The sequence below is a fragment of the Xiphias gladius genome, chromosome 14, assembly GCF_016859285.1.
Source record: "Xiphias gladius isolate SHS-SW01 ecotype Sanya breed wild chromosome 14, ASM1685928v1, whole genome shotgun sequence".
Lineage (NCBI taxonomy): Eukaryota > Metazoa > Chordata > Actinopteri > Istiophoriformes > Xiphiidae > Xiphias > Xiphias gladius.
The window spans coordinates 16,824,116-16,847,288 of record NC_053413.1 but is presented as its reverse complement, the minus strand read 5'-3'; the positions used below and the strand labels follow the sequence as shown (position 1 = coordinate 16,847,288).

The 23,173-nt window shown below is 38.8% G+C and overlaps 3 protein-coding genes across 4 annotated transcripts; 1 reads left to right on the top strand and 2 right to left on the bottom strand.

Moving 5' to 3' along the window:
* Positions 1–291: 291 nt before the first annotated feature.
* LOC120798730 (ankyrin repeat domain-containing protein 13C-like) lies at positions 292–12,655 on the bottom strand. The gene is made up of 13 exons (XM_040143288.1): positions 11,710–12,655; positions 11,556–11,597; positions 10,223–10,327; positions 7,706–7,791; positions 7,525–7,570; positions 7,216–7,282; positions 6,864–7,008; positions 6,637–6,768; positions 4,929–5,090; positions 4,753–4,832; positions 4,481–4,579; positions 1,152–1,252; positions 292–1,049 (listed from the first exon to the last, which is right to left on the bottom strand). Exons 1-13 carry the CDS (start codon positions 12,083–12,085, stop codon positions 919–921), a joined length of 1,572 nt encoding a protein of 523 aa, XP_039999222.1. The 5' UTR covers positions 12,086–12,655; the 3' UTR covers positions 292–918.
* On the top strand, positions 12,545–13,928 carry znf830 (zinc finger protein 830). Its single transcript, XM_040143291.1, has one exon. It carries the CDS (start codon positions 12,692–12,694, stop codon positions 13,730–13,732), a length of 1,041 nt encoding a protein of 346 aa, XP_039999225.1. The 5' UTR covers positions 12,545–12,691; the 3' UTR covers positions 13,733–13,928.
* A 58-nt stretch (positions 13,929–13,986) lies between these two features.
* On the bottom strand, positions 13,987–22,792 carry efcab14 (EF-hand calcium binding domain 14). 2 transcript variants are annotated; one of them, XM_040143289.1, is made up of 9 exons: positions 22,022–22,792; positions 20,648–20,796; positions 20,357–20,502; positions 19,519–19,617; positions 19,296–19,403; positions 17,219–17,371; positions 16,989–17,091; positions 16,768–16,899; positions 13,987–15,584 (listed from the first exon to the last, which is right to left on the bottom strand). In XM_040143289.1, exons 1-9 carry the CDS (start codon positions 22,195–22,197, stop codon positions 15,406–15,408), a joined length of 1,245 nt encoding a protein of 414 aa, XP_039999223.1. In that variant the 5' UTR covers positions 22,198–22,792; the 3' UTR covers positions 13,987–15,405. The 2 variants fall into 2 exon arrangements, with proteins under 2 accessions (XP_039999223.1, XP_039999224.1); XM_040143290.1 differs by having other exon boundaries at positions 20,648–20,793.
* Positions 22,793–23,173: the final 381 nt, after the last annotated feature.

Below are 23,173 nucleotides of genomic sequence, written 5' to 3'. Positions count from 1 at the left end.
AACATGAGCTAACCTGAAAATACAGGAGATTGCGTCCTGCACAGGGGAAAAAGGCTTGGATACTGAAATGTTAAGAATGTGTTTTTATGCTAAACCTTCTCCCAGCTGGTTAAAAACATTCTTGAGTACTGGAAATGTATTGCTACACAGTGTTACTCCATTGAGTGCGTGTGCATGTATATATCTATATCTAGATATATATATCTATATCTATATCTATCTATCTGTATCTAGATATATATATCTATATCTATATCTATATCGCTATATAGAGATATAGATATATATAAATAAAATATATACATACACATACACACTATATGAGATATAGATATATATATATATAATATAGTAAATCATCTATAAATGAATATTAAGCTCAGTTTAAGGATATAGCTATATATATATTTGAGATTCTTTTTATGAATTTCAGATGTGGCTTGATTTATTTACAGATGACGGTGTCAGTGCAGTTTCAAGAACGAGAATCAGTCCTTGGAGATGAGGAGATGTAGTAGATATTAAAATAGTGACGGTGAAGAGTCCAGGCTGAGTTTTCTGACACCTTTGACAGAAGAGAACAGCAGCACTGAGCAGCCGATGTAACTGCTCAGTAGGTAAACAGCGAGTACAATGAAAGCTATCACTCATTTTCACAAAAACGACTGCCGATACACATCTGTATGTGAGATGGCGCTCCGTAACATCTGCTTGCATTGATTTGCTTTGGATCCATCTGCAAAATGAACAACTGATCAACTGAACCCCCCCCCCTAAAAAAACAAACAAACAAAAAAAAAAAAAAAAAAACGGAGAATATATGAATTAAACAATACTAGATTCCTCATATGTGTTTCCCACCTCCCAAACATATTAACTCGCTGGTCATTTCCTGTTTGTGTCAGTTGAGTTTACTGGTCAGAGGTCTGGGAAGCGGCTGGGATCTTCTTTGTATTCAGCAGGGACGAAGAAAATCGACTCTTCAAATTCGTCGTAGCGAAATTCTTGAAAGGTGACAGTTGCTGTGATCGTGGGGAAGACGGGGATGTCTGCGAGAGAGGAAACAAAAGAAGAAAACATGTTATTTTGTGATTGTTCTCTTGAAGCTCACCCACACACAGGAACACAGTAGTAGATTGATATACACATACCGAGTTTGACTGGAAACCCAGGTGGAAGTTTCATCTGAACAAACTCTCGGAGTTTGTTGAAGTGCTTGAACGGGGCTATGACCTCCAGCACGTTTAGTAACCTGCAGGCAGCGGAAAGCGAGACAAAAGTTTTCTCTCACAGTCTGTTCTTTGACAGCATTTCCTGTCAGGTACACACAACCTCCCGAAATCTCAACAACAAAAGGAGATTAGGTCAAACTGCAATTTAAGATCTAGAGGGAAGAGAGAATAGTGACAAAATCAACAAATTCTCACATTTGAGAACATGGGACCATGCAATTACAGCTCTTTCTGCTTGAAAAAATATTCACAATAGTTGCCAATTCATTTTCTTTTGATATCATTTCCAGCTGATTTGTTTTAAAATGAGAACCTTTACAAGGGTCTTAAATATGCATAGCTACATAATTGATAAGATGCTTAAAGAGTGAAACTAAAGTTCTAACTTTAGTCAGCATTCTCACCAGTTAATGATCCAGACAAAGACACAAGGCAGCATGTCTGTGTATTGCAGGCTAAGCTAGTTAGCTTGTATGTTATAGTACAGTATTATAAATAAAAATATATTTAAAATGTTATTTATTCAAACATAATCCTTGGATGGTTTGGATGTTTACTATGCGACACAGTGGTTAGATTTATGATTGAATATTCATATTTTCTAACGGCATGCTGGAGGATGAGAAATAACCGATGAGCTTGGCAAACATGAGACTATGTGATGTAGGTTTGGCTGGAGTTGCTAGAGCGTAAATGTAATAAAAACCAGCCCCAAATCAAATAAAGAGCAGGACAGAGTCAGCAGGTTTGCCAACAGTCAAATGTGCAGCAGAAAGATTTTTTCTCCCATTTCTCTATTTTGTTTATCATCTTGCCACTACTCGGGCCCTGTTCATACCTGGCATTAACATGCGCCTTGGGTGATCCGAACACGAGTGTACAGCTCTAAAGCACAGGTGTGAATGCACCCAAGACGTACTGAGGACACATTGAGATCTGATAGCACATGCCACAAACGGAGGGGGTCTGGGCCACATATGGCCACACTGTTTGAGCCGTGCGTAAGCAAATGTGTCCTGGGCCACACTGAAAGACAACCTACCCAACTGACGTCCTCCTTGTAAGCACATGTAAGTACTCATTCGCAAACAAATACAAGTCGTACAAATTAGGTAAGCTGGGTTTGTCCGCGATGTCTGAAATTTTCGAAAAGCCCATAGAGATATATTACGAGTGCGTTAAGCATCTTGGCTAATTTGGTTTTACTGGAACAGACCAAGGAATAGACTTAGTCTCTATTGTTTAGATTTCTCCTTCTTTTAATTTGAACAGGGCCTCAGATTTATGCTGTGACCCCTTGGTGGGTCCCAACCTCCAGGTTTGCTTGTAGTCCAGACAAACACTTGTTTTCTATCTCACCAAGCAGTTGTAAAAGATTCTCTACATAAATGTTGAAAATGAAAACCTGGGGGGGATGAGAGCGAAAACTAGTAAAATTAATTTTTTCAAGACTTGAGATAATGTGATCTGATCCAAAACAAAATAATTTCTCTACAATTATTCTGCATTGATCTCTTGTGGTGATTAATGACGATAAATTAAACATATTTTTAAAATGACAAAGTATAAGATACAAAGGGGGGGAAAAAAAAAAGAAAAAAAAAATTCACATTAAAAAATCAATTAGCTATTATAAAGGATAGGGTTTTATTGCTGGCTCCATTAAGGTTCATTCAGTAGAAGAGATAAAGCAATTTACTACATTATGTCCCAGTAATATTTTACAGCACTCCAGTTTGAATCCTACCTCCTCATTTACTCAGTATAACATGCCTTTATCCTTAAAAATTTCTCCTTTTTTTCTCTCCCGTCAGATCTTGTTTGTCCTCCATGTACTTCTTTCTTACATGATCATAAGTTAGCAGTCAAAAAAAACACCATCTTGGCTGCATAAAATCAAAACTTAGATTAAAAATGCTATTAATATTCTTTTCTGTATATTACAGCCACAAAAATAAAGCAATAACACTCATGGCAAGCAATGATCATTAGAGGTGAAACAATTGATTAATTGATTAGCCCACTAACGGAGAATTAATTGCCAAATATTTAGATAATCAATTATTTTTTAAGCTTCCAGCTTAGGATCTGGAGACGTCATAAAAAGCTCTGGAAAATTCTAATGGGTATTTTTCCAATATTTTGTGTCATTTATTAGACAAAATTATTAATCCAGGAAATAATGAGGAAATAACCAGTGAAAGCACTTGTTAGTTGCAGCCATAATGGTTATTAAAGCTTAACGTAGGGCTGTGATTCAAACTTTATTTGTTCATATTTTGACAGTTTAATTTCCATCACCAGACAAAAAGTATCTGCCATTATTAGCTTATCACAGATATATCAGAGGGCCCTGTCCTGCACGGTATGTATTTTGGTCAAATTCTTTAATAACCTTATTAAAAGGTATTTGTCATGTTATGTGTAGAGCTGAAACGATTAGTTGATTAATTAATAAGTCATTCAGCAGAAAAATAATGGGCAAATATTTTTGATAATCTATCATTTTATTCATTTTTCAAGCAAAAAAAGTGAAATATTCTACACATCCTCAGGTTCCAGCTTCTCAAATGGCAGGATCTGCTGCTTTTTGTGTCATGTATCAAAGTAAATAAATATCTTTGGGTTTTGGACTTTTGGTCAGACAAAACAAGACTATATATACACAAGACTAAATAATCATCAGATTAAATCGCTAATTGTTATTTGGAACCCTAGTTCTGTGTTTATGTAAAAAACAAACAACAAAAGAAAAAAAAAAAAATAGATGACTGCCAGTCTCAACTGGATAAACTGACCAGTGACTTTCTTGCCTGAAAAAATATCAAAACTTAATAAAGTGTTGGGTTACATTAGGTTACATAAAGTCTGATGGGGAGGCAAATTTTTTGCATTGTTGTCATTTATCAAAATCGAGCACATTTCTTCCCCCAGGCATCCTGGCGCACGTCCGGTGCCGAAATTCTTTTTGCATGTGTTTTCCCTGTTTGTATATGTTTTTATATTTGTTGCATTTCTGGATTTGTAGAGTGCTTCCCTTAATGTTTGTATTTTTTATAATGAAAAAAATTGAAATTCTATCATCAAATGGTGGAGCATGTTTACCTGACCCAAATACCTGATCTGAATTATTTCATGTCCACACTACCCTTTTCTTAAAATCCCAAGTGTATCTAGGTGTATTCACCAAGGATCAGTCTGTGCGGAAAGCTTTGTAAATAGATCTGAGGAGGAAGGGATGTACTTACGACTCAATGCCTAGAGGGAAATCCTGGCTCATGGCTACGGTAGCTTTGAAGTTCTTCTTGCTTTCCTTGCACACAAGCTCTCTCCCAAGATGAGGTGGCCTGGAGGTGGGAAGAGACACAGACAAACAGTCAAAGACATTGCTTTTTATATCCTATGGCGGTTTACATGGATTTCATATTCAGCATTTCTACAATTTTTCTTGTATCTGCCCTGAATAAACTGCTAATCATGCTAAGGACTGATGAAATCGTAGAAAATACCAGATGCTTACTTTCCTTGCTCTGCATTGATGTACTCTTCCCAAGAAATTGTGTTGGGGGCTGGAGCTGTGAGGGACTGTCTCCTCACAGGCTGGGGACAGGAAAATATCCGTCAATGGCATAATCACAATCCTCAGAGGGACGATACCATTTACCATTAGTGGGACGTTGGCTTCTTTCATCTCACCTCAAAGTTCTGTTCGCTGATGCTGCCTCCTTTACTCAAGCTCTCCATGATGGCTTTGTTTCTCAGGATGTCCTCCTCACTGAGGTGCTCTCGCCGTTTTCTTGACTCTAGCACCAAACCGTTCACTGCATAGAAATCTGCCAGGAAGTTTCCAACTCTCTCCTGTACAGAACACAAGTAGATTTTGCTATTTCGTCACCCAGTGATTTCATGTGCCACTGCACACTTCTTAAAATGTGCCAAGAAGCAGCCTGAGCATAAGACTGTACCAACTTTACAGGAGGCTACAGGTTTAATTTTCTCCATCTTTTCTCATCCCAATCAGCAAGTTTATACAACCACTGAACAGAGAGAAGATGAAGTTCATACAAATCTTTCAGACTCATAGTGCAACAAAACCTTTCAAGCATCAAAACAACTAATAAATAAATGTATAGACAATTATGACTGATATTTTATTTGCTTTAGGGAACTCTGAATGAGTGGTTCCCACCCTTGGGTTTGGCATCCCTCCAAGGGGTCATGAAATAAACCTGGAGATTGTGAGATGATTTACATGGGGAGGAAAAAAGACTAAACATACACAAAATCACATATTTTTTCGATTTTTCTCGAATCTTTGATTTTTTCTCATTAAAAACTGGATATGATGTGTTTTACCACTTCAGGGCTCTAAAAAATTATTGAATGAAACAATACAAGAAGGGAAAAATTACTCTATCTACTTACTCACACTACTCACAACTCATTGTCATATGCAAGATGTGACAAGGGGTCACAAGTAGACAACGTTTCATTTTAAGGACCATATGGTAAAATGGCAGAGAACCACTGCTCTAAACAACCATTCATTTCCATTATTTGTTTGGGAGACGTTAATTTGCTGTGGGTGTTGTTGTATTAATTCTATGACTGAAAAACAATCTGGAATAAACAATCAAAGTCTTGTGAACTTAAGCTGTGAGTTTAACTTAGACCTGCTTACATGTTATATTTTGATATTTTCCTCCTTTGTTAATTGCTTTTTTAACATTTGCCCATCTTTGTCTCAGTTTTATATACATTCACAATGCTTCATTTTACATTTTTACAAAAATCTGTTTGTAAACTCTGATTTTGGGCAAGACTTCATGTAGATATAATTTAAAACTTTTTTATTTTCACATCTTTAAGTTTTGTGTAACCAAGTTAAAGGCTCTGCACTCCCGTGGTAAAGCCAAACAGGTGGTTTGGAAGATTAGACCCCGTTTTGCCTCGACAGTGCAGGAAAACAACAGGTGTTAATGATAATTAAAAATGGATGCATTCCATTTCGTTTTACCAGTACCAGCGCGCTGCTATTGACCATGGCGAAGCTCACTGTTATAGCTTACAGGGGCATATAAAATGGATGGAGCCATCAATAATCATTACAGCTGTGCTTTTTCTGTTCTATTGTGTGAGTGTACACACACTATGTTTGGTTGACATCTCCCTCACTCTACCTTTTAGCTTTGTTGAACCTTTTAGGGAAATTGACCTTTATCATTCCTATTAGGGCATGGAGTCAACTGAACCCACATGATTCCCAGCAAAGTTCCACCCATCAACCTGAGGAAAAGTCTAATCAGACAGAGTAACTAAAACTCTAAGCAACACTTTTCCCATCATGAAGTAGTTACATTGTATTTACTGTCTCTGTTCAGCATAATTATCACATAAGCCTCACTGTTTTATCCTCTCTGAAGAGCCAGCCAATCTGACTACGGGAGAAAGTGATGGACTTGGTAGACAGAGTCGCAGAGTAGACGTCACTGCTCATCAGAATATCCACCTCTTCTTCAGTCTCCATCTCTGACTCCTGGGAGAAAAACGGCGAGCGTTAGGTCTCGCTATTCATAATAAACAGCTGATGACACAATGTGAACCAGAGGTGTGGTGATACCACTCACTCACCTCGTGGTGTATTCTTTGGTACACTTTTGCTTCATTGTCCATAACCACAAAGGACTGGGAAGGTGTAGCTTCGCCGCTGAAAATGAAACTAAGATCTCCGCGCTGACATTTCATATCAGTGAAGTCTATGAGAGTGGTGTCAAGCCTAAATTAAAAGAGAAAAGAGATGAGAGGTTCTGAAGATTGTTGCGTCCTACTTTTTAGATCTAAAAGCAGTCCTCGACCTGGATATGTACCATTTGCTGTTTCAAACACTCAGTGAGTTAAGATTCTCTAATTAGGTACAGCAACAAACTTAATCTTAACTTAATCTAAACTTGAATTTAACTTAATCAAGTATTTGATGTCTTACCTAATATTGATGCCCTGCTTGTAGATTTTACAAGCATCAGATGGCAGCATCCTGGACAACAAAGGCACTACAATACAGATGAGAGTGCGAATAAATTCAAGTTTGGCAGATGGAACACATTTTTCCATACTATAGGTTTTCCATTAACGATAGACAAAAGACACAGTCGACCCATTCTGCAACTTTGAAGAACTCAGAAAAGTGATTTCAAATTAAAGTTTCTTTCACCAGTCATTACTGTGTTGGTATACAGTTTGAGAATAGGGCTTATAAACCATTTGTTTATTTGTGTGAAATATGAAAACTCACCCCAGCTCTGAAAATCCCAATGCAGCTCCAGATAAAAGTCACCAAGCTACAGAAAAGATACAAACATTTCAAACTAAAGGTTTCAACTGATGTTCAGCAATGCAGAATCATAGCAGTATATAACACTTGAGTTTGGTGTTGCAGCAACATCTGTGGTAGAGAAGCCAGCTGTGATCCTCACCTCCCTGAGAGCTTTCAGTAATTTTGGCCTCTTATCCTCCACACTCTCCCTGGATTGCTGCTTTAACTTCCGTAGTATTGCTGTGACTGAAGAAAGAGGGTGAGAAAGAAAATAGTCACTTATTCTCTATATCAGTTATACATATTCACACCTATATGGTGCTGAGTACGGTACAGTATGTGGTCCAATTTCTTACACCACATTTGAATACAGTTGTTCTAAAACAGTATACAGATTGGTATACTGTTTGATTGACTGGTTGGTTTTAGCTTGTCACAGATATATCAGTTTCGGCTTACTTGCTGAAAAATAAGTAACAAGAAATTGCAGCACAGAAATGCCAAAGCAAAATATTAAAAACAGCCCAGAATAAAATGCAATCCAGTACAACACCACCACTATCTATGACATCAATGCTCAAACGTGTAATTTAATTAACACCTCTATGACAGTGTCAACAAAACCTGAACATTACAGGCATCCTAAATGTAGACTTTATGGAAGAACAGTTGTATTGGATTGCATTAGCTTGTACGGGTGCACCTAATAAACTGGCCACTGGGTGTGTATTCTTATCATATTTTTGAAACTCTAAATATATCAAATTCTGCCTCGGTCAGACTCTGTTTCCAAAATTTTTGGATGACCTATCATATTGAGAGAGCGAGGGATGTGAGTGTTATGCTTCGATTTCACAACCAGTCTACGGGATTTAACCAGCACCCTGCTATTAAAAACCTGGCACACTGTTCGTGTGCTCAGATTTCTATAGCGTTACGCAGAAACATGAGTGAGCATCGCTACTCTGCTACAACTAATTTCTGTGCAGAGGTAACATATTTCATATTACATGCATCAGTAGCAGTGATTGGAGAGGCTGTCTCGTGAAGTGCAGCTCTCTCTCGCTCTCTCTCACAAATTGACCAGCAACCACTTAATGATACCAGATGGACCACAATAAATCAACATATTTCAAATCCTGATTATCTTGACCAGGGTGGAAAGAGTGGACTGAGAGTGGACGAGACTTAGGAGAGAAGTGCTGACGAGGCCCTCGCTGCACTTGGGCAGCGAGTCATTGCACACACGGACAGCCAGTGAGGAAGCTGCTGACGCAATAAGCACATGTGTAAAAGCGAAAGGTGATGACTGATGACAAGACTGCAGTGTTTCGTGAAAAGCTGTAACCCACACACTTGATATTAAGCACACATTATGTCCCTCTCACTAAGTGGCAGCCAGCTGTGTGCTGCATTTTATTTAACCAAAGATTTAAATCTAAATACCCCACCGTCACCGGAGTTTGATTTTCTCTGCATGGCCTTGCTGATGATGTGAATGTTCCCAGCCCCCTCTCTCTGCTTCCCTCCCTCCCCTTCACCCTTGTGAGTGAAGTGACCTTCTCATAGCGAAACTCCTGGTCCCAGTTTCAAGCCAGCCTGCCACAGCAGGCACGGGGATTCACGATGCATACTAACAAGGCTGAGGGACATTTCTCCAACTACTGAGCCTCACAACCTCCATCAAAGGCAATTTAAGAAGAGGATGCTGAAAATTCACAGGTATCTATAAAGTCAAACAGCAACAACCGAAATTAGTGATCTCAGCTTAATCATAAAAACTGAGATAAATTATTTAGTGTTCTTTCCCTTTACTAGACACTTAGACTTGCCTTCATCTTTAATTTTATCTTTAGTGAATAATACAAAATTAACCTTTAAAAAAAAAAACCCCAAAACGGTCAGAACAGTGAATTCATCTCAAAGGTATTAGCGGGTGCCTTTCACATGTCATTTGGCTCTTTTCCCTGGATTTTGGATTTAAAAGTAGTGGCATCATTAAGCAGGTTGGTGACCAGGCTGTAAGCTCAGGGCTTCCTAACACTAAGCCATCGTTCAGGCTGCGTTCCAGCCCATCTGGATAACGACTGCTGAGAGAAAATCCCTGCCTTTAGCTTTTTAGCTGGACTGACCGGATAGCAGTTGTGTTTATATATATATATATACTGACTTAATTAAATGGCTCATAAAAGGTCCTTCAAACACTCACACAAATTTTGTGACCTCCAACAGTATTTAGCCTCCTTGATTTCTTTGCAGAATTTGTAAAAACCTATACAATGAATAAGAATTCATCAATAATGTGCACATTATTAACCATAATATCATGGTAGTACTTAAAGGGTTTATTAGTTAAAAAGTAAAGAATAAAATGTTTTAATTGTATGTTATGCCATCTTGAGGTGTTCTCTGCAACTTGACTGGAGTTCAGTCGTGACCAGTTTAACTGATTGGTCCCAAATATGACAGCAGATACTCCATAAACTGCAAACCCACAAACGTTGACTACAGCCATCACAAATGTATAAAACCAACAGGCAGGCTGCACTCAACCTAAATGTCAAAACAATGAGAGTTTATGATTACAGGTATGCCACTGAGATTACCGTAAACACATCCCACTATGAAAACCCCAGGACAGCACACAGCCATTTAGAGCACTTCTGACATAACATACTCATTTGCCTGTCGCCGTAGCTGATGGCTTCTGCTAGAGGACTCCATCCCTGTGCGTTCTTTATCTTTACAGGTGCATTATGGGCCAGCAGAAGGAGGGCACATTCTGAAAGAAAAATAAGCAAATTATCATAGACAGAAATTTTTTTCTTTGAGCAAACAGTCATTACAAATATAAAGAGTAATTGTTGAGATTTTAATATTACCTTTGTAACACAGTCTAGATAAAAGATGTCTTAAGGACTACTAAACGTAAAGTGATGACAAACCTAGAACTCATTATGCATTTTTCTGTACACTTAGATGATTCATTACGGTCAGCATCAGCTATTGGCACCTATTACTTCTGTCCTGGAAGAGACATCCCTCCTCTGATGCTCTTCCTTTTTTCCCCTGTGTTAGTTTGTTGATTAATTATTTATTTTTGAACTGTAAGTGCAAGTTTATACAAAAAGTAAACACAAAACAAATAAAAGATTTACAGAGTAAATAATGGTTTATGCATGCCCAGATATGTTGTCCAGTGCGCATAGTTGCTGTGAAGGAAGTGTCCATACAGGCTGGAACTGTCCATACATTGCCACAGTCCAGGGATGTACACTACGTATGATTTAAAAGGTAGTTCAAATATATTAAGCCACACTTAAGAGGGGCAGATAAAGCAGCATACATTACTTGGCTGCAGCCAAGTACATTTGCTTTCTGATTTAATCGACCCCAAACCCCGAATAATTTATAGTATGAATAACATGAGGAGTACCTAATCTCGTCCAAATAAAGACAGGACACCACATCATTGAACCACTTCCTAAAGCAAAGCGGGGAGATGTAGTCTTTTTTTTTTTTTTTTTTAAATCAAATTGAGGTTCTGTGCTTATAAATTGGCTGCATTTCGTGTAATTGGCAATCTATGTGGATTTCTCTTACTAATATGCCAATTTTATATTATCTCACTGCAGAGGTCAGGAAAGACATGCTGAGTGCTGCAGGAGTACGGACGCTATTTCCAAGAATAGCAGCACTGACTGTGCTTTAAAAATGGCCTTTAATGAAGATGCCTAAAAATGTTTCAATAAAGTGTCATCGTGACAGATGCGAGGCAATGGAGCACAGCCGATTTGGTGTAATTTTCTGGGCTCAAACTGACACTGGTAGATTATCTTCTGAGAAGCTTTTTGTTAATTTTGGTTCATCCTGTGTATGACAATAGGCTGTCAATGTGTGTACATACATATATATATACACAAATATATACACAAATATATATATACACAAATATATATATTTTAAAAAACTGTTTAAATACATTTGATTACACTAATGTTCAGAATTACCTTTGTGGCCCAGCATCACAGCCAGGTGAAGAGGTGTGTTCCCTGAAAAGAGAAGCACATTAAGACAATAAGTACAGGTAAATGTAAACATCCATAATCCCACACATTTCAACAAATTAATCACAAAGCAATCAGGTAACAGCAGAAAGCTTACCATGTACATCTTTCTGAGATATGCTGTGGGTCCTGATGAGAGAGGAGAGCCGTCGCACATCTCCCTTGAACACGCATTCATGAACAGGGAACTCCAAGTCCTCACTTGTCAGGATTATTGGGTTCTTGTTGTTATCATTGACAATGGTGCCAATTGATGATGGATTGCCGTTAATGTTGTTTGCATTGAGCTGCTGTTGCTGCTGCAGTACGGAGGTTTTGACTGATTTCTGAAAAGCCTTGTAGGATTTGAAATGGTTACTGGTACCGTTAGGGATAGTTCCATTTGAGGTCTCATCGAACGTGTCCATTATCTCCTCATTTTTGTTCGGTTTGTTGTGGTCCTTTCGCATGGTGCGTATCTTCTCACCTGTCATGATGACTGCCGTACGTTACCAGGTTAACTAATCACTAGGCTACAGGCTGGTGAATGGATCTGAGACCTAGTCAGCATTAGCACTACCCGCAAATACTATTTAAATCCAGCGTCGTGGCAATTTAAGCTCTCTCGTAACTGGCTGCTCTGTTTTATTCAAATAACGTTACACCTGCCGCCCGGCTTCACAGCCAAAGCTCCCAGCAGAGTTTTGTAGCTAGCTAGCCAGCCCACACTGAAAATGAATACGGTGGGTGCGGCGATTGAAAACAAAAAATAATCCTAAACATAATAAAACACACACGCACTAAATCAACACACACAGATAAGAATAAGGACGAACAGCAAACGACTACATCGTTGTCTCCTCTATCGCTTCTTAATTATACCTTTTAAAATGGTATCGATTCAGTTCGCTTTACGGCAATATTCAGACTCTACAATGAACCAGGGGAGCTAACGCCTCTGCTAGCTGGCTAATCTCGCGAGATCGTCCAGCAACCTCCCAGTTTGAACGCGAGTTCGTACATTAGGTGTCATCTTTATGGGACAACTTTTTACTTCAGCACAAGCAAGCAGTTAGCTAGCTCGCAAGTTGTTTCAAAACATGGCAACGTCTAAGAAGGGGAAGAAAGTCGTAAACCAAGAGGAACTGCGGCGCTTGATGAGAGAAAAACAAAGACAAACGACAGACAAGAAGCGCGTCGAGTCTCCTTTTGCTAAATACAACAGTGTCGGGCACCTCAGCTGTGTACTCTGCAGTGTGCAGGTGAAGTCCGAGCTGCTGTGGCCGGCTCATGTCCTCGGAAAACAACACAAAGACAAGGTTGCCGAGCTAAAGGGAGCAAAGAGTCAACCAGCGACTCTACAGAACCAACCAGTGAAGAGGAAAGCATTGGACAGCGAGGAGGTTAACGGGAAAAAGGCAAAACCAGCGCCGGTTACAGGCCAGTCTGCGTCAGGGCTGCCAGGAGATTCTCTTGAGAAACCCAGCGAAAAGGAAGCTCTCGCTGCTCATAAGTCTGCAGGCTTGAGTCTCTTGGCTGGAGTCTATGATGAGGATGATGATGATGAAGCGGATGCTGAAGAGGTAGGTCAGGCAGGAACCACAAATCCCCCTCCTCAGAGGGCTGAAGCTGCGGGACTACCGGCTGATTTCTTCGACAGCTCCATCCCACCCACACCTGCCATCTCCCACTCTGGATCCATACTCAAAGCAGATGTGCAGGAGAAAAGCACAGAAAAGAAAGAAAACACAGCCGAAGCGCTGCCGGAGGGCTTCTTCGACGATCCAATAAGAGATGCCAAAGTGCGCAACGTTGACGCACCCAAAGATCAAATGGACAAGGAGTGGGAAGAGTTTCAGAAGGAGATACGACAGGTGAACACAAAATCAGAGGCCATTGTAGCTGAGGAAGACGAGGAGGGCCGGCTTGAACGTCAGATCGACGAAATCGATGAACAAATTGAGTGTTACAAGAGGGTTGAGCTGCTGAGAGACAAGCGCGATGTGGTGAAGAGCAAGCCTCTGTCCAGGAAGGAGGAACAAATGGAGACTGATGGCAATATTGAGGAGGAAGAGGAGGATGAAGAGGAGCTGCTGGGGCTTTTGTCCCGGGACTGGAGGGCTAAAGGGGCATTGTCATAAATTTCTGAGAGAAATTAATTTGTCCAGAATGTTGTTAAAACGTTTAAGAGAGGGGTTTTTGTGTAGAAGTATGTCAGAAATCTGTAAATATGTTTGTTAAAAAAATCCTCATTGCGTCTTTTTGTACAGTTCAGACTGGATTAAATATGGTGAAGTGACTAGCAACATTCTAGTAAAACATTAACTACCAACAGAAGACAAGGCTTCTCACTTTGTGTCTTAAAACACCAGACAGACCACAAATCAAACCTTTAACTGTGTTTATTCATTGGTGCTCACAAAAACACATTCATAAAATCTCTCATGTACAGGAGCAGCATGGACCCAAAATCTAAGTCATGATGGCCAAAGCTACTTTACATTTTGAGCTCATCTAACCATAGTCCCGCAAAAACAAGTAGTCGACTATGTTAAGTTATATAAATTGGTTCATGTTACATTGTAAGCAACATGCAAAGCACAACAGAATTGTTTTAAAAATGTACAATGTTGAGATTAAGACAGTTAAAACCGCATATTTTACCAACCCAACCTCCTTCATAAGATAATTAGCAGAGAATTCGTTTACACCATTTTTAGAGTACAATGTTTGAGTATGACAAATTTGTTATGTAAATACACCATTGTTAGGTCCATAAAAAATGGAATAATATGAATCAAGTAAAGAGTGATGGTCAGTGCTTTTTATACTACCTGTTACACATTGTGAGCTAGATGTGCCCCCTGTCTACTGCAATTTTAATCAAGCAATATCTATGTCATTTTGTTATTGCTACATATGTTTTATGACTTACCACTTCAAAATTCTTTCAGGGTGATTCAGAGTGTTCATAGCCCTTCAAATCTTGTAGAACTGAAAACTGCAAAAACAAGCAAAAAAAAAAAAAAAAAAAAAAACTACAGATAAACATACAGATGGCCTAAACACAATTCCAATCGCAGCTACCTGAAGATAAATGAGAAAAACACCCAACTGAAAAAGAAATCAGAAACTTTAGATTCAGCTTACAAAAGAGCATACAAAAATCTTTACTCTTATGCTCAATTGTGTTTCAGATAAGTTAGGAAACTGTCTAAAAACAAAACCAAAGTCTCACAAAAAGTCTGTTTCTAGTAGTCATTTGTAAACAAACATTCATAAAATTCTATCCAGAGATCTATAAATAAGGTTCAGGTGAGTTGTACCAGGTGTTTGTGTTGATGGGTGGGAACATCTGCAACAGACTGACAAATACAGCCTTCACAGAAACTAAACACAAAAATGTTACATCAAGATGTGACAGAGTGGTTAAAAAGAACCAACTGGTACGGGAAAACATCAAGTTTGTTAACAGAGTGGAAAAAGTGATTCAAAATAATTCACAACACTTATTTTTCATGTTTTTTAATATAAACCAAGAGATTTGCTAAAATAAGATCTGAATAATCTGCTTACAGGTACTAATATTGATTACCGTTAAAATTTAAGATAATGTTCTGTGGCTGAGGTGGTGTTGAAATGGACTAAGGGGAGAGGGAGTGAGTAGGGGGCATGCCAGCGCCACTATTCCACAATCAGTATGATAAATATTTCGTTCACAAAAGTGCAGCAATTACAGAAGAGGGTCAGAAACTCCAAACCCCCAGACCCTGCTGGGTTTCAATACTGTTCACTGCTGTCAGTGATAATGTGCTCACAAACCTACAGCAGCTCTCAGCTCCATCAGGGAGTACCTCTGGTCCCCGTCATTGTCAAAACACTCCAAGGTACGAGCATTTGGAGTTGATGTTCCAAATACTTTCCTCAGGTTTTGGTAAATTAATCCGAGTGAATTACGTCCAACACCTACTTGCTGGAAGATGTCCTCCAAGTCTGTGAACAAGAACAGTTATTTTTATTCAGAAAGAAGCAAAAGCAGGGTTGCCAATGAGGGCACTGCACAATTGCATTTACAATACAATTTTGTAGCCTTTAAAGCAATAGTTTGACGTTTTTGGACAGACTGTAACAGCGGGGCCAGTCCTAGGAGCGCAAACGTCCGTGACTGAGGGACAGACTAATTGAGTGCGTGAGAAAAATTACACCATTGGTCAGCCAGGTGCTGTGTGACTGAGTGCTGCCGTTACGCCATTGGTTGGCCAGCTGAGTGTTGAAGTTTCCCCAATGGCTGTTGGTTTTTTCAAAATGATTTGGCTCAAACATTTTCTATTACGTCACTGTAACAGTGACGTATTTACAGGCAGTGTTGCCAATTTAGCGCCTTTGTTGCTAGATTTACCGACTTTTCACAACCCTTTAGCGACTTTTCTTCACAAAAGCATATAGCCACAAATCTAGCGACTTTTTGGATAAACTTTAGCTACTTTCCATAGAAGAGAGTCGCCAGTATAGCCCCGCGAGCACAAGGTCAGGCTTTCCCTCAGCATGAGATGGCTTGGAAGTGACAGCTGGTTAACATGTAGTCTTAATGGGCGGTGTTTCAGCCACTATTTCATACTGTATATGTAAGCAGAGACAGTAGGAGAGAAGCACACAGATAAAGGGCAGTCCAGCCATATACTAGGTTTTCACCTAGTCTTGTTTTAAAATACGCTTATTTACTTAGTCATATGAGAAGATCGATACCACTTTCATATCTGTGCGGTAAATGTAAGCCCAGAGGCACTAGCCAGGTAGTCTGGCTTAGCATAAAACTGGGAGGAGGGGGGAACAGCTAGCTTTAGCTCTTTCAAAAAGTAACAACATCTACCTACTAGCATCTGGCAGAAAAACCTAAGTGTAAGAATTACAAGTTGCAACTTTTTGTGGGGGGGGGGGCAATGTGCTAGACTCTTTGTCGGCCAGGAGCAGAAACTTATTAAAGTCTTGCTATTACTGTGAGGTTTCCACACCGTCATGGAGACTTATTATATTATAGCTTTCTATTTACCATACAGATATGAGCCTTCTCATCTAGCTCTCAGCGAGAAAGCAAATAGATGTATTTCCAAAAATGTCACACTATCCGATTAATGAATGCTGAGATATAATACTTTGTAGTAATAGTAGTGTGCACCTTTCAGAGAACTGACACCAGGCAGGGACACCTTCTTTGGGCATCTTGTCTTAGCGTTTCTCTTCGAGCGGTTTGGAGGTAAGAAGCGTGGATGTCTGCTTGTGTGCGGCTCTGTCGGTGGTGTGGATATCTCTGTGAAAATAAAATATAAGAAGAAAAAATATATAAAAAATGTAACATGGGGCAAATTAAGTGAAAGCTTGCTTTAGCCAACACTGTACCCTGCACATCTCCAGGTGTTGCTTTGGTTGTGGTAGCTTCTTTCACCGTCTCAGTTGCAGGAGTTTCACTTGTGATTGCCAGCTCAGCTGCTACGTCATTGTTCTTTAACAGATTGAAGATGAAATGTAAAGTGCATTTTTACTCTCAGGGCTGAACACAATGCCAGCAAGACTCAACTCTTAAAGTGTGAAAGTGAAAAGTGTTAAGTGCAAATCTTTACATTACTCACATTTTGTTTTGACCGGTCCTCTAATGAGACCACTCTCTCACGAAGATCTGCAACTGTAGACAGGAGGACGTGGATCTGCTCAGCAGTCCACGTATGGTGCAGCGCCTCTGTCTTGTTAGCCTCACCCACTGCTTTTCTCAGGTCTGTTATGTCCTATGACAATAAAAAGCAAAGTAAAGCGACCTCCAGTTTACTGTTTGATGAGATTAATTGTTTCTAAGACAAGTGCAATTATGGGAAATCAAAAAGAAGATCAAGTTTCCTGGTAGATTAAGCTGGTAGACAGCAAACAGTGTACCACATTTTTTAAGTCATGAGACTAGAGAGATCTGAGCCTGCAAGCAATTCATTACTGACATCCTATAATTATTGTGGTCACTTTATAAAAACAATGTATGAAAGTGTATAATTATTTAGTAATCCTCCTTTCCCACCTTATTTTGCTTATGAAAAATAAAGTGGAGAAAACTTTCTGCAGTTGTCTCACATATTTGACCTAGTTTTACTCAGAAAACTAAAGCATCTAAGCTCCCAAAATAGATTGGCACTTGTTTCATGTATTATGAATGAAACCCCAACACATGGATCCAAGAAATGACACAACCTTCTTAACCCAGTGACTCTTTCAATGTAAGCCTGACAAGAACTACAAAAACATGCATGCTTTCTTGGGTAAACGAATAAAATTAATCTGGCAGTGGCAAAGTTCACCGCCGCTTCTGGTTTGGATCCATGCCACAGTTATGCAGATCAACCGAGATTTCATCAACAGAGTCATCTTTGCCATATTTAAGTAGATTAGCCTCAATTCTGAGTGGGAAAAATATGCAAGAGGAACCATGATATCTAAGAGCTGAGAGGTACTTCTTTACCTACTGGTACATCCAGTCATTCAGCTAATTCACTTAAGCACAATGTACTATTTTGTTTTCTGTACACCATGAAGTCATACATGGAAGAAAAATGAGGAGAAAAGCAGCCTTTAAAAATATCTGCAGAGAATGTAGAGAGGTAAATAGAAAAAGACAAGCTACCAAACAGCATAAGTGAAATCCAGCTCTGACTTAGACTCATGAAAAATCCATCGGCTTTGCTAATGTGAAATACAAGAGCTTACAGCCCTATACTACTTACGAATGAACACAGCTTGTACTCTTCTGTGATGTTTGTCAAGTGGCCAAAACACTGTTTTGACATTTCTGTAGTTTAACATGCAGTTTGACATACTGTTCTGAAAGGTTAAGGCTATACTCATCGACTTCCTCCCTCTCACTGCAGACAACATTTATCATCACTGTGACTGAAGACTGGGAACAGTCACAACAGCCAATTCATTCTGAGATATAAATGAATGATTGAATGTACATAAACTTTATGTAAAAAAAATGTTGATTGTGGCTGTTACTCTCCAGCCACATACTCGATTAAAATTAAGTCAAGAGATAAACATATATATAAAATGAAAGATCTAAACAAAATAAGGAAAAATTAACAATAATCTTTAAGTTAGCCAGAAGATGCGCATTTAAAGCCGTGGAAGAGATGTTTAGATTTACAACCCCAATATCATATTTAACCTTGAAATAACTGGGTTTACATCCAAATATAGCACAAATTTTGACCAAATTTCTAGAAAATTATAAAAAGAAAATGTGAATCAATGTGTTTTTCCCTCCACAACTGAATATTTTGAGTTTGTTTAATCGAGATAAACACCCGAAGTCGCTAATTCTCCAGTTGGTGCCATTAAACTATTAAAAGAAAGGGGTGCAATAGGATATCGTAATTATAAAAGCAACAGTGAAACCTCAGATGCTTCGCTTAGTCTGTTTCCATTGCTCTTTATCACATTTTGCTTCTATTCATACGCCAACTTTTCCATCACAGCCAAGTGTAAAAAATTTCGATTTTTTCTTTTCACATTTCCGTCGTTCCACTTTGTTTTATAAATGCGCAAATCGAAAATGCGAATAAAAACAGTGTGGATGGAAACCCACCTCGTGTTTTCATACCAACTCAGTCAGTTGTTCAGTGTTAATATAAGAAACTATTAAAAATGTCACTGGCTTGAATTTACCACTGTCTTCTGCAAGTCATCATCTTTCTTCTGATTTTCAAGAGCAGCCTGCATAGTCTTCACATCGTGCTGGACACTTGTTAGTGTGCTGCCAATTGTAGCAACACTCTGGAAAAGAAAAATATTTTGTGAGGTCAGTTATGAAAATCAGTACCAAAGATAACTTTAATAGATAGCCTTTGAACCAAATTTCTCTTTTCATTCCATTCTGCTTTGCCTTTACCTTTTGAAGCTCTTCAACTGTTGTAGGAAGGCTGATTAAATCAGCAGCTGATTTTAAGTTGGCCTTTAAATGGTTTATGGCAGAGTCCAGTAAACTGATCTGCAGGAGTAAAATGACAAACCTTTCACTAACACCTCCAAGATAGAATTAACAAACTATTTAGCCACCTATTTTTTTAATTTAATGAACCCAAAATCAAGACTAACCAAGTTGTAGAATAAAAATACTGAGTTTTAAAACTTAAAACCTGTGTGAAACTTCTCTCTAAAATTATATGTGAAAGTGAAACCCATGTGTAGCTGTCACACACAGTCAGTCGATGTATTATCAGCTCTAACTCTAATTTCAGAAAAAACATAATGTTGCCATTCAAAAACAGTAACAGTTGGTAAACTTACATGCTCAGATTATTTCACTGTAAACCCTATTCGCAGAGTAGTCTGGTTTTGTATTGGCACAAAAAATATACACTTTCTCAGCTGGTTTTGTAATTGCAGGGAGGTACACTACTGGTCTACTACTGTAAATTCATATCATGCTGTTGCATTTGAATATGTACTGCTTTCCTTTCATTTTTGATTCTTAGTTTGAACAACCCAAAGAAAAAAAGACTTACACAGCATTATGTCTGCAAGTTAATATAAAGAAAAACAGCATTTATTACTACAGGGGGCATAATTTTGATTCTTTATATTTCTACTGTAGGGAATTATCTATTTAAGAGGGACTCTCTGCAGCAAAAAGCAAATGTAATCAGCCGGAGTTGAATCAGTCTAACTTGTATGACCAACCGAGCGCAATGGCTTCAAAACCCCTCCGGGCAATGATGACAACTGACCTTTCTGTTCATTTCTGTGAGGTTAGACCAGAGTTTGCTCAACCCCTTGTCCCCGTTCTCAATGTCATCAAGCTTTCTCTCCTTGTTTTTCAGGTCCTCACTTAGTTTTGGTATTTCACTTGATGAAACCTTCTGGCTGGTTTCCACTGTTACAAAAACATTACAATATGTTAATAGCAATGTTAAAAACAAAGGACTGCAAGACTGTGTACCTGGGATATGACAGGTTTAAGTGTCTAAAGGTTAGTGAGCATCACAAGGTAGATGTTGGTGTTTGATAGTGAGTCTTACTGCTGTGCAGCTTCTCTTTCAGTGAGTCTAAGTCTTCTTTCAGAGCAATCTGCATCCATATAAGTCCAGCACAGGCCATGACACAGGCAGCTAGTATGATGAACAGAAACAAGGGGTAGCACACATTGCAGCACTGCGTGTAGCTTCTTCTGTGAAAAGAAGGAACATGGTAACGTTAGACACGACAATTTCACAGCCTCTTTCATTATTAATGAAAGAGATATTTTAAGAAGATCGTATGCTATGTCATGGGAAATATGAGAATTACTGATAAATAGTGGTGCTTACAAATATGGACTGTTACATACTATATCATAGTGTCATACTCACTCACTGAATGTATAATAGATTATTTCTAATTTGTCTGATATCAAGCTTTGGAAAATTCTTGGCCATCTTTTTAGCATACAAGATGTGTCTTCTGTTTTACTATGCTCTGAGCACAAGGAAGAACAAGCACATTGACCTGTAAATAGTTATATTTTTTTCATTTAACCTCTGCACAATGACTGCAATATGCTGTAGTTGATGCACACCTGGGCAGAGGAAAATGGGACTGTTTCTGTCTCAGAGCATATTTGCTGAAAAATAAAATTCAAGATTTAAGATTTTTCATTGACAATCTTTAGCACATTTGTGCGAAGAATAATGAAATAGTATGTACTCTTGGTCCAGGAAGCTGGCAACCGTTTTAGTCTATAAAATTAAAATAGTAATATAATAATTTATTTAAAAACAACAACTACGAAAACTTATTTTTAAAAAGCAAAGACAAAATATACAAACTAAATTCATATGGTTGATGTAAAGTAATATGCTGTTCTTAAAATTAATACGAAATGCTTCCACCTTCTGCTTCCTTGCTTTGGTTTACTTTAGAGCTGCAACAAATGATTATTTACATTATTGATTAATCTTCCGATTTTTTCCTCGATTAACCAATTAATCGTTATGTCTAAAAAAAAAAGCCAGAAAATAGCGAAAAATGCCAATTAAAATTCCCCACAACCCAAGGTAATCTATTTCAGCTTGTTTTATTCAACCAACAGTCCAAAGCCCAATAATACTCAGTTTACTATATGACAAAGTTCCAAACATTGCATTTGAAAAGCTAGAACCTGCAATGTTTGGCATTTTTGCTTGAAAAATGATTAAAATAATCAATCAACTATCAATATGCTTTTTTTTGCAATAGTTTAATCGATTAATCTTTGTAGCTCTGGCTTGCTTTTACTTGATGTTGGTTACTTTTATTTTACGTTTTCCTTATAATTTAAACGACAGTTTTAGGCAGGTAATTAATGACGTTAAGACAGAGCAAAAACACACCATACTGTTATCCCGCAACAAAATGTTATTAAACCGATCACTCACTTCCCAAAGTTGGCTCCGCTGCTCAGGCTGTTGAACTCGTCGTCGTCCGAGCTCGAGTCGGACTCCGAGTCCGGCGGCTCGGTTCGGAGAAGTCGGTGACCAGACCCCTTTTTGGTCTTCTTTCTCTTACTGTCCCCGAGTCCGATCAAAGCATTCAGCTCCTTCCTCTTCTTCATCTTCTTCTGAGGGGTCAGCGAACCCGCCGAGCCCGATTTAAACCCAACTAAATCCAATGTTTTGTCCAGTTTGGTGAATGTTGTCGTTTATGTAGCAGCTAAGCTAACTCAACGTTCGCCTGCTAGCTTGAATTTCAACCACGCAACGGTACTAACGGATATAAACACATCGGACTCGGTTGCTTTGTTCACTTGCACCGAATACATAAAAACGTTCAGCAGCTCATTGGCATTACGTTAGTCTCCCCAAAAAAGCTTCTCTAAAACAACTTTTTACAACTAGCTGCCGGGTTATCACATGAATTAGCTAACTCAGCTAGCATCTGACACCCTGCTAACAGTAGCTAACAGTGGCTGCTTGACGTTACTGTGCTCTAGTTGTTTTATCGCACCGTCTCAGCGAGGTTTAAAGTTACCCGCCCCGATCTCGTTCATTTTGGAAACACAGCAAAAAGTCTTTAAAAAGATTAACAAAACCGGTCTCTTATAAAATCTATATATGCGACGCTGTATTTCTACCGATCCGTGCTGCTGCCTGTGTTGTTTGGGCAGGGCCTGCAAGTAACCTCACAGCTGATTGGTGCAGTGAACAGCTACGAACTCCCCCCCCCGCGCTGTTTTGATAGGGAGTAACACAGACCATAACACCATCCTCCCCGATCCGACGACCATGGCCGGATTATGAGAAAATGGGACCCCTGGGCACAGACAGGTAAAAGGCTCCCCACTGCTTCTACGTAGTGCTCCCCTACTGAAAGAGGCAGAAAAGACACAAAATGTTTTGTGTCTCTTTGTGGTGATTTTGCAAGTCTCTGTAGTTGTTTTTTGTCTCTCTGTGGTCTTTTTGCAAGTCTTTGCAGTTGTGATTGATTTGAGTGTCTCTGTAGTGGTTTAGTGTCTCTTTGTGGTGGTTTTGCGTTATTATTGTTGTTATTATTATTTGTCAGTCGATAGTAAAAGAAATAAAATGGCTATC